The sequence below is a fragment of the Rhodnius prolixus genome, unplaced genomic scaffold (genome assembly GCF_049639745.1).
Source record: "Rhodnius prolixus isolate KJV_2025 unplaced genomic scaffold, Rpr scaffold_10, whole genome shotgun sequence".
NCBI lineage: Eukaryota > Metazoa > Arthropoda > Insecta > Hemiptera > Reduviidae > Rhodnius > Rhodnius prolixus.
In genome coordinates this window covers 22,834,956-22,847,266 of record NW_027411615.1, presented here as the reverse complement: position 1 = coordinate 22,847,266, position 12,311 = coordinate 22,834,956, and the positions used below count along the sequence as shown (strand labels likewise).

The 12,311-nt window shown below is 28.5% G+C and overlaps 1 protein-coding gene across 2 annotated transcripts in view; it reads right to left on the bottom strand.

The window, feature by feature from the left end:
* Nucleotides 1-7,228: 7,228 nt before the first annotated feature.
* Nucleotides 7,229-12,311, bottom strand: part of Atet (ABC transporter expressed in trachea) — a 128,824-nt gene continuing 123,741 nt past the window's right edge. For both annotated transcript variants that reach the window (XM_074133853.1, XM_074133852.1), the window contains exons 8-13: nucleotides 11,241-11,375; nucleotides 10,190-10,344; nucleotides 9,165-9,333; nucleotides 8,386-8,486; nucleotides 8,146-8,301; nucleotides 7,229-7,878 (exon numbers count right to left, since the gene is read on the bottom strand). In XM_074133853.1, coding sequence (XP_073989954.1) covers nucleotides 7,534-7,878; nucleotides 8,146-8,301; nucleotides 8,386-8,486; nucleotides 9,165-9,333; nucleotides 10,190-10,344; nucleotides 11,241-11,375 — 1,061 coding nt within the window. In that variant the 3' untranslated portion in view covers nucleotides 7,229-7,533. The remainder of the gene's footprint in view (nucleotides 7,879-8,145; nucleotides 8,302-8,385; nucleotides 8,487-9,164; nucleotides 9,334-10,189; nucleotides 10,345-11,240; nucleotides 11,376-12,311) is intronic.

The window sequence follows — 12,311 nt, the reverse complement described above, 5'->3', positions numbered from 1 at the left end:
TTTGTGTGTAAGATAGTATTAATTTACTTAAGTAATATTAAAGGCCCACGCAAATTTGCTCATTCCTAGGTGTAAGATTGTTCAAGAAGGTTCAGCTTATGGGAACAGTGGTTCTTTCTAATTATTCATAATATGGAACAATTTCTGTGGAATATAAGCAAAATGTTTGCATAATGAATGTTATCTAAAAGAAGGAGGTTTGGGAATACTCGATGGCATTATTTTTAAAGAAAAAAAAATTAAAAAACCTAGTGAGTATTAATACAGTTTTCAACTCCACGGTAGGTGAGGGCATCTAGTGAGAATTTTTGTAATTAAGGAAGATAATGTTCCCGGTAGATTGCTGTTTCTAGCGAGTATTTTTTAAATCATGGTTCTGAGAGTAGTGTCCTATTCAATAGTTTGCTCTGTATTTCGTGTGCATTTTTGGAAATATAAGTTGATGTAGTTTTCGAAACATTTTGATTACATGTGCCCATTAACACAACGGTAATTTCTTTTCATAGAAAGTGAAAATATTTTCGTCTTGTTTTTTATTTTAATACCTTGTTTAGATATATACGTATTTTTTTTTTTTTATGGTTTAAGGCGCGTCAACATCTTAGGTTATTGGTGCCCGGAGCTTTTTTCAGTGCACTGCCGGCCTCCGGACAGTGTTCTCTCGTTACAGACAACACTGTCCATCACCGGACAGTGAGCTGTAAGAAGCTCCTAGGAAGAGAAAATCTAAGGGTCAGCTGCTGGATTCGAACCCGGGACCTCCGCGTGGGAGTCCAGTATGCTAACCTCATAGCTAATCCCTTCCCTCTTGTTTAGATATTGTTAAGTAATTCTTCTTAGATAAGTTTAAAGCAAATTGATATACACATTTCCTATTGACTTAGTAATTTTATCAAGAAGCGTAGTCGACCTCTGAAAATGTATGAAAAAAAAATAAGGTGACCAGTAATAAGGGAATAAACATTTTAATTGTGGGTTGTACTCGAACGTTTTTGAAACGTTTTTGCGGCTCTAAAACAGTAATAAACGGCTTAACTTTACTTTGTTCGCTAATTATGATTAGAGAAGATTTCGTAAGGGTTGCCTGCAATCCAGGTGATTTGTTGTGGTTCCATCTAATTGTCTGTATCTCTAGTTCTTGAATTCTTCATCACAACTACTCGCAGACAGGCAATGATGAGGCACTTTTAGATCTTAACATTGTACTTAAAGAAAGGCGTTAGACGTAATTAGGGTCCATGCTTGTTTCCAGTTAAATTCTGTAGTGAAGCGTGTAGGTGGGCGGAAAAACAGCCTTTTCTGTACAGCCTGACACCTTGTATACATGAAACCGCAACAACAAGAAGCAAAACATCGGAAAATTGTGTATTAGAGTTGAAAATTCTCGTTATACATACTAACTGCGAAACCTTAACAGGGACCCGCTATTGTAATTAATGTAAAAATTAACTACCTCAACCAGCTCCCCTACAGAAAAACGTTCCTTGGAACTCAAAGAGCTTCCATTGTTAAAAACCATTGTCAGGATTTACACACCTTTTAGCGCAATATTAATATTAACCCTTTGCATTCTAAAGGTCTCACTCACCATCCAATGAATTGTCACAACTCGAATGGCGAGAGAGAGTTACTATTATTAATTACTTACTTTCTTAATGTTTTTTGAACATCAATACTGATAGTTCAATTACTAATAGTAATAAGAAAATAAACATGTTGGATAATCCTAGTCAAGCTTTAGTTTGATTCAAGCGTTCTCGCAGAATAGATATTAATGATGAACTTTTTACCACGTCGATGAGCTTAATTTTTCATTTTTTGCAGATAAGTTAGATATTGTAGATGCACTTTAGATATAAGTATGTATATTTTCACGTAATAAAAATTAGGTTAGTTAATAAAGTATATAGTAATAAATGTGTTTGCATTAACAAATCAGGCATGGTGCTAGTTTCCAAAATGCCAAACCTTATTAACACATCCGTGTACAAACAGTGCATTCACAAACTGCAAAATTTTCGCACATTGCGACCTCGTAATTTATCAAACGAATTCATTAATGTAAATTTACAAAAGTAATTAACGTAAGAATGAAACACATATTTAGATTATGAAATATGCTATATGAAGAATTACAACTTAAACTTTAATGATTGCTAAACCAGCTGTAATCACTATTAAATGCTGAACTGTACACTTTATAACAAAATAACAGTAGAATATAAAAAATAAGTGTACGTGAATAAATGAGGTAAGTAGTGAACAACATATGTACCTATTGACAAAATCATTTATTTGTTTCCTACATGAAATGTATTGCCGAGAAAAAATGCTATTGCGAAAAATTAACAAGTAGACTAATTGTTAACATAATTACGTGTTATAGCTGCATAATGCCCATAATAATAAATTAGTAAAATGAAAAATTTTATAGAATAATTATTTATTTATAAAAAATTATACAAACAAGTTTTGTTTATATTGAAATATATACATTTATAACTAACATTGTTTTCGTTACATCATTTTTTTTTTTCTTTATTTGAATTCAAAATAATAAGAACCAAATAAAGCTTGCATTTTTTTATATGTATATATATAATTTTTAATGTAAAAGAATTTTTTGAAAATTAAACTCCATAAAACAGCTTCAGGAATAAATAATATTGGGAAAAAATGAAACTAGGAAACATTATAGTTATTGCTTTCTTTCAAGCCAAAAAATAAATCTATTACAATATTTTATTTTTTCTTCAACCAGAACCAAAAATAGATAAATATAAATACAAAATAACAATTTTAATAAATGCTAATAATAAAATTCTACACTATCAATTGATCAGTTACAAAAATGTTTTTAAAAAATTAATTTTAAAATAAGTTGTTTATCGAAAATATTAATATCTAGTGCACTGTCAGGAACATTTTTTAAAGTTATGATGTTTTTTATGTATGGTTATAGGGAGTTTTGTTAACTTGTTTTTCAACCTTGGTCACTAAAAACTGAAGTTGTTAAAATTTGTTATAACCCCAAACGTGATCTACAACTTTACATTATATAGAAATTATAGAAATTCAATATGACTCTAGTATTTTTATACTCATTTATTTACATATACAAAAAAAATAACTCATTTTTATTTTTAAATTTTTATTTTAATGAATAATAATAGTAAAAAAAAATCAATCTATAAAAAAAGTACTCTAAACTACAAATGAACTAGAAACTAAAAAAGAGCTCACTAAAAATGATCTAATTTAAACAAAAATAAACTATCATATTTATTTTTATTTGTTTTATTATTTTTATTTTATTTTATTTTTTGTGCCAACGAATTTAAATATTCCAGCTTTTACTTTTAAAAATTACTTTTTTTTTCTTTCTTTTTTTTGTGCCTGTATTGACTTTAAAGATGGCCGGCTTCATTGGAGTGCTTGTACCACACATATTCTTCTTAGTTATTATTTTGATAATATGTTTATAGAATTATGCATAAAAGTTGAAGTATTTATGAAGTAAAAAAAGAAACAATGAACGCAATTTATTAATTATTCATTATTGTTCAACTATTGTCTCGCGAAAAGCATCTAAACGTCAAGTAATGCCTATTTATTCAGGACGGAGACGGATTAGTCCCAAATATTGTCAATATCAAGTTTCATAGTCAATATTTACTACCATGAACAAATTCAGATCAAATAAGAGTTTCGATTTTTTATCTTTGCGTTTTATCAAAGTTAAAGTTAGTCAATTTTAGCTCTCGCTGCTCTGAGTATGCCAGCTCCACCCGCGACTAATTCTGTGGCAGAGGTTCTTATCTAAAATCTTCTCTTCATCTGTCGCTGATTGGTGCAGAGAGCATATTTTGAATTACAAAATAAAAAGATAGTTTGGCAACTTTTGTTCTTTTCTTACATTTTCTCCAACGCCATTATGATTGGGAATCCAATGTTTTGCCAGCATCCGTTAGAATAACAGGCTGACTTAGGAGAAGGAAGTGACACTGCTAGTACGTATGTAATTCACATAATTATGGTTATTCGCAGGGGTAAAATATTTAAAATGAAAAAATTAGATTAAAAACAAAAAGTACCTAACTAATTACATATTTATGATCACAGTAAAATTATAAGTCATGCTTCGTTTAGACCTTTTAACTTATGTATAGATGGATAAGTTCTATTTAATTATTTCAAGTATTGAAGTCGGCCAAATATGTATTTCTGTTGCTAAACATTTTCAATTAATAAAAAAAAAAATTATGTCTATGAAATAATAATAATAATAATAATAATACTAATTGTATTTTATCATAGTTAATTATTTAAACTTTTTAAGCTCAAAACATTTTTATCAAAAATATTAAAGTAGAAGTTTCATATTTTATAAACAACTTTTTCTAATTGCGTTAATCCAATTTGTTCAAATGTGTGTTTTCTTTCTTTTCGTCGAGCACATTTTATATAATTTAAAAAAAGAAAAAATATATAAATATCGTCTAATTTTTAATAATGCTATGAAGAATCACAGAATTATAATGAATTTAAATGTAATACATTAGTAGAATTTAAAAATGCATTGATTTGTACAATGCCCAATTGTTACCTTTGGAAACAGAAATTATATAAAAATTCTATTTAAATTTTGTATAATACAGCTCATGGTTAACAAAATTAAGTATTTACACTTTTATTGTTTTGATCTCCATGATTTTATTAAGAAAAATATTCCATCATAATTAATGAAAAATTAGATTTGCTTGAGCAGTAGTTCAGCATTACAGGAATTACAATTCTTTCTGACCACATTTTGTAAAAATAATTATTAAGTATCTCATTAATTATTCTTAAATAAATTACTAAATTTCAATATTGTTGATGTGCATTGGTTCTTCACATTGTAAGATATAGTAACGCAACAGCAGTGTCACTCATGGTTGTTTTGTAGTCATTTTGAACTTCTTTTAATACTTTACGAGATTCAAGTGCTAGCGAGAATTTGAAAGAGTACATACAATACTGCTCAAACAAGTCATCTAAATTTACAAGCATTTTATTATTATTCTTTTTCATTATCAAATCAAAGAGAATTATAGATACATATTACTATCTTTATCTTTATTAATTTAACTAACGTTAATACAATAATCGCTTTTACTAAAAGCATACGTTTCGTATTGTGAGGTTTCAGTTTTTATTCCCCACATTCAAAAGAACAAAAAGAAATTAATTTTGTTGGGTTTTATGAATAAATAAAATACACAGGCCATACGATAATGCTTTTTTAAAGTTATTTTACTTAAACAATTACATATATAAAAAAATATTAAAAATTTGTATGATGTTTGCATAAAAATCATACTTTGAAAAAATAACACTGTATGATATGTCTAATGCCTAACAAAAAAATAGGTGAACGTACTGACTTGGTACATAAGTAATTTTGTTTAATTTTTAAATATAATTAAAAAAAAAAAGTATAAACCAATTTCAATCGAAAAACCACCCTGTAGGTGCACAAAATGTTGGATACAACTTCTTGGTAGCTAGGACTTTTATTAATTTTCAATGTGACCTCCTTCAAAATGATTGAATTGGGCTGGCCACATAAGCGAAACACACTGTTTCCGCGGTAATACTAGCCATGTTACTTCTCAATAACTACAAAGAAAAGTCTAGCCCGACGTTTAAAATTCTTGGATTTAATCATAAAGATTACACACACGCGTTTGGTAAAACTTCTTGTTAAAACTATTATTTTGAGTCGGTTACTTGCAACTGTTTCAGGGAACCTAAAGGATTAAAAATCACTATACAAACCACAAAAGAACTGTCAGTCCGAAAAAATTTTTATCCACCAACAAGCGTTGTACTAAATGAAACATGATATTGTCATATTGCTAGAAAAAAGAAAAGAAATGAAAAAGAAATAGTGCACATTGTATGTTATTTCCAATCGAATCTTAACTTGAAAATATAATATATTATAAAAATGTTTACAAATAGCTGTTGGTAGGGAAGGGATTAGCTATGAGGTTAGCATACTGGACTCCCACGCGGAGGTCCCGGGTTCGAATCCAGCAGCTGACCCTTAGAGATTTTCTCTTCTTAGGAGCTTCTTACAGCTCACTGTCCGGTGATGGACAGTGTTGTCTGTAACGAGAGAACACTGTCTGGAGGCCGGCAGTGCACTGGAAAAAGCTCCGGGCGCCAATAACCTTAGATGTTGACGCGCCTTAAATCATTAAAAAAAAATGTTGTTTATAATAACGATTTAATGTTAATAATTTTTGAAGAATACTGATTCTTCAAAGTCTGTAATTTAAATCACATTGATTAAAATTACTTCAAAAATCAACAAAATTTGCTTATGCACCAAATAAATAAGTTGAAGCGATGGACTTACATTAAAATTTAAATGTATTTGTTTTATATATGTATAAAAATGGTTAATAATAACAGAATAGTAATTATTAATTATTCTTTACGTATACTGCCTTATTTTGAAAAAAAAAAACTAATTGGTTTTTAATTATATTTGGAAAGGAAATTAAATATAAGAATTATCACAACTATTATCACAAATAATTTTTTTCTCAAGTTTTCTAAACTAAATAAATTTGTTTTTTAGTGATTTTTGGCAAACAAAAATTAAACAATTTTTTTTTTTGTAAAATAACATGAAGTTACTTGTAGATTGGATATTATTTTAATTATGTACATTTTAAATACTAATTTCAAGTGATTTTTTTCCCTAATTAAAATTTTGCTTTGTTATAATATAGGTAGAAAAATTGGAATTCTGTACACTAAATATTTTACAACTTTTTTAGGAGAAAAAATGTTTTGAGAGAGCAATTGTTTTAAAAATATTATTTATTTACATTAAAAAACATACCTAAAAAGTTGTTTAAATGGCTTTTCCTTAATTTTACACATAATCTAAATCTGCCTTATCAAAGGGTTTTTGGTTTGTATGATTGGCTTTAGTGACTAAAAGAAAATTTATTATTTCTTTATTAAAATTAGTGCCTTTGTTAAGCTAGGCATAAATAGTTACGGCGCAAGATTATTTTTTTGCAAAATTATTTATACTTTTCCAATGCTTAAGAATTTTTCTTTCTGTTTTGAACTCTGTTCTAAAGTTATTCAGGAACTTAGTTCTCAAGTTTAATTATTTTATTCAAGTGTATTGCTAACGCATGGAAATCTAACACTGTTTCAGCTCTTTTTCTATTTTTTTTTTTTTTTTTTAGATTTGGTTTTTGTATTTATTTGAGCGTTGTTGTTTTTTTTATAATAAAAATAAACTCCATATTTAAAATTTCGCTTACGTTTAGGCAGCAAAATAAGGCAATGCAATGATTATAAAATTTCCTGTTTTTTTTGTTTTTTTTTTGTTTTTTCATTGCCTTAAAAAATATTTAGCCTTTCTATTTACGCAATGTTTTGACACTCCATTGGTGAAATAATTGGATAAAAGGCGCATGCTGCAATTTTATAAAATTGTTTCCATCTCTGCGCTTAAATATTTTATGTGTTCAATTTTAATTTTAATTTTAGAGCAAAATACGCTCCAACTCTTAATAAGAGAAAAAATCCAGTCAATGCAACTACGTCAATCCAGTATTCTACTCCAGACATATCCATTGCTTCCAGAAATTTGGACGGGCTACGAAAGTGGCAATAAGCTTCAGAACAATGTAATTTTGGTCGATTACCACCATAAATAGCTATCATACAACCTTCAAAACCATATCTAATATAACTAACATACGTTACCCATTGCATATACCAAGGAATCGTACTGAAATTTACAAAAAATCCAGAAAACAACAGCACTGGTATTGAGGAGACCGGACCAAGGAATACACCCGTCTGAAATAATTAACAAAAAAAAAATGTTAACAAACAATTATTTTAAAAATTAAAAGAAATCAGTAAATTAAAATTAACAATAACGGTATAAGTTTAGCAGATCAAAAAAGTACTGAGGAAAAAGTCTGCATTAAACATCTACCACAAGGACAATTTTCAAAGCACCGATATATGTTTTTTTTTTTATAGGTAAACTACTTATTGCGATTAGTTGTTCTTTTAGAAAACAAAAAGATACGAGAACAATTTTATTAAATAAATTAATACCTCTATATCCATAGCAGCACCAATTAATAATCCTAGACTTTGTGCTACTAACGATGTTAACACACACATAAGCAATACCATAAAAAACCTCATTGGATCAAGTGGTTGTGATGTCATGAAGTATACTATTGCTATATAAACTACTGAAAATAATATCTGGAAAAAAAATTAAAGAAAAATGTCAACTGTACATTTTAAATTCTTTTTTTTTTAATAACTGATACAAAGAAACAGACTAACCTGAAAGGGTAAATCAGCCATGGTTTTAGCGATGTAAAATGATTTTAGTGAGTACCAGTAGTTTAAATGTTCACGAACAAATACTGACATTTCTAGAGGAACTGTCGAAAGAGAAGAAGTATTTTAATACATTTTTTTAATCTCAAAAAAATAAGATGAGTTATATTTCTCTTTCTAAATGAAAATGATTGCCATCTTAAATTAAAAGTTTACTTTATTTAGTGTATTTTTCTGTGTAAACAAAAATTTACAATCTAAAGGTAGGGAGTCTAAACTACGGCTCGCAGGCCAACGTTGTACGATGAGGTAACAGAAGACTGGCACTTTTAAGTTCCATGATTTCTTCAATGAAGTAGATACTGTAAATGGCGATTTGCTTCTCCCCTCCGACATTTCAGGTTGAGTACTGGAAGATGTCTAGATCGTTTTTTTCTTTTGCCTTTCGAAAAGAATGTCAATATTTCTAAAAACGAAGTAAAGTTCGAGATAGAGAATCTTAAAAATCTTACATTTAACTGAAATAAGATTTTTAAGAATTCTAAAATTTAGGGTACCAAAAGAGAAGTAAACTTAATTGAAATTCTTTTCAATCAAGAGGTGCAGATATCTTTGCGAAAGTGTTTCTTTTTTTTTAAAGTATGGAATTCATTAAATCAAAATACAGATGGCATAGTTGCTTTCTATTTCAGCTAAGAATAGTAATTGATAGTAAAATCAAAATTTTATTCCTTAAATAAAAACTTAAAATCATAACGAATCAATTAAAATTGTATACTTACATGTTAATACTGTAGGCATCATTGCAGTAAACATTAAGAACAGCACAGTGAAGAATATACAACCAGCATTATTCATTACTTTCGATGCTTCATTTCCAATATCATAATATAAAAGACCAATTAATAATCCAATAAGTACGTGAGATATCAGCCGCATCCTAGTCAGCATCTGAAAGTCAAAATCTTACAATTAGTCATAAAAAATATAGGGAAAGTTCAAATAGTGCAGGAATTTAAAAAGGGATTCTAATCCAACTTTTAAAGTATTATCTTACAATATTTGAAAACTAGCCTCAAATGTGTGAAGTACGTAATATTTTACAGTTATTATATTTTTAGCATTGGCTTTCACCATATATCTATGTAGAAATAATAAAGTTACATATAAGAATCATCATATTACATTCACTCTTCTAAACAGATTTATACGGTAACAGTAATCGAACTTCATGCCTCTCTAATCTTTTGGATAAACCCAATTAATTCATTTAATTTATTCTTAAGCTCTTCCACAGATATACAATATGTCATAACTATTGTTAATAATCACAAACTGCAAGGCTCATTGAAAACATTCAATTATGTCTTAAATATTGTTTATACCGAATTAAACCTAGCATACATTCTCTGACTCATGATAATTAAGTAAAAACTATTTAAAGTTAGGGCAAAGTAAACATGCTCAATTATTACGAATTATAAGAAGAAATTGATCTCTTATTTACAGTATTATTGTAAAAGTTAACAAGAAGGGAAAAGCAACTTCACGAGTTTAGAATATTTAGATAAAGTTTTGATATCACGAAGTATGTGATATCAAAGCTCAACTTTTTGATGTTATTTTTGCTTAAAATAATATTAATTTAAAAGTTTCATTTTAATCAAATATTTTTTTTAGCGCAAGGGGGAAATTTATAAAAAGAAGCAAAAAGAAATCAAAATAATTGTTTCATCTTGCTCTGTCACTCTTTCTCATTTAAATACATCTGCCCATACAAATAAAATACTAATCTAGTTGGCGTTACCTGATCTCGAACAATTGATAGAAAAGTTCTATTAATAAGAATTGCAAACTGCTTGAAACTTGATGTTGGAAATCCAGGACTTGGTCCTAGTGTACTTAAACTCTCATCGGAATGTAATAATGCAGAGGTACAAGATATAGCATTTGAATTATTGTCTAAAAAAATAAAAATAAATAAATACAATTTGATGAAATAATTTGGAATATTTTGAAATTATTTTTTTAAAACTAGTAATAAGTAATATAGTAAACAATATATTGTGTTAACATATTAAAAAATTAATCCAATACACTCTGTCACACACAGGTAGTCGGAAATAGGTCTGTTATAGTGGATAACAAATTTGACTTCTTAAATATTTTCTTTTTACCACTCTAATTTAGTGGGTTCTAATTAATGGGCACTTACTTGAAATTTCACTGTCTTTTGTACAGAATCAGATCTTTATTCTATAGCATTATAGTATTGGAACGAATTATGGTATAATATTATAGGAAGCATTATAGTATGAATACAGAATAGGAAGTACAAATTTCTACAATTCTTGATTACTTTCTTTCATTCCGGTTTTGGATTTTCTCCTTGTGATTCTCTAATATAAGTATATAAAGATAATTATTTTCCAAATTAAAGCTTACTCTTATTCTAGTGACTAATGATACAAAAGGAAGTGAAGATAAGTGTTCGTGAATTTCAAATGTAAGTCCAAAATTTCCTTCTGACGTTTTTTTCAAACTTACTTTACTAAAACACATTTAATAGAGCTATGAGTGAAGTGTTCGGAATCCTATTTAATCGATCTGGCTTACAGGTGACATTAGAGCTATTCCGAGTTTTTTTTAACTTCTTCTATGCATTGAGAAACTCTAAATGATTACAAAATGAAAGTATCGTACTAACAAAATTTTAGAGTTTCAAACACTTGATTACTTGATTAGCACTGAAGAAATTTCGAAAATGAACAAAAGAAAGCCGATGGGTACAAACACAAACACTGTTCATAACTAATTATTTATCTATTATAAATGCCTTAAATAGTACTAATACTTACGTGAAGCGTCACCATTTGCTAATAATTCTTTGTTGTGCTTCTCATGAGAATTATAAATATTACACTTTCCATTCACCACAGCCAATACTAATTTGTCATGTACGTCACCATGTTCTCCACAAGCTACCTCCATCACTAAAAAAAAAAAGAAAATAAATAAAAAATCAAGAATGAATCTAAATTGGCATAAGCTCTACAAATGTTTTTACTTATTAACTAAAAGATTACTGAACTGATTTCAATAGAGTTGGAGTCTCTTATCTGATTAAGTTTATGCCGTGATATCCCCATTTTAAGTTTTGTGTTGTCATTATTAAAATTTGATAATCTCTGGGATGGTTAAATAAATAAATAAATAAATAAAAATTCATCCCTCATACTTTCGGCACTTCAATCAAACCTACCCTCGCAGAAGCATTCACACTTCTTAGCTAATTCAAAGCTCGTTTAGATAAAGTTCCCAATCAGGGAAATGACAAACCAGACAAAATATGTAAAGGCAACAAACATAAGTTCATGGTTTTACACATCTTTATAATATACTTTGACTTTATCACTGACAAGAACAGGAGTGTGTAAATTACTCTTATCAATATTTTTCATATTTAAGGCATCTGATATCTTCAAGTTTTCATGGCTATCTCAAGGGTTAATATCTAGCATTAACAAATTTTTCAGAATATTTATTAGAATAAAAGATAAGTTGTTTCATTGCATTAACACTGAGCAGAAGGGGAAAAAGATTTTTAGCTTATTATTAACGAGGCCAGCGATGAAAACGATCATTATAATCTGCTTAATGATGGTTGAGTTTTGGTAAAACCATACATCAATTTTCCACATAGTCTTGAGTATAAAAGGGGTCCATTTTACTACAGGAATCAATGAGAGTTATTTCACGAAAGGGGAAGATGGTCCTGTTACAGGCCATCCAGATGAAATTACTAAACAACTATTGTTGAGTTTTGTTACACAGTTTTCTGATCCGAGTCTAACCTGATCTTATTTTTCTAGGTGGGGAATATTTGTTTTCCTTTTCTGATTTCGACCTTTACACTCTTAGAAAAATTT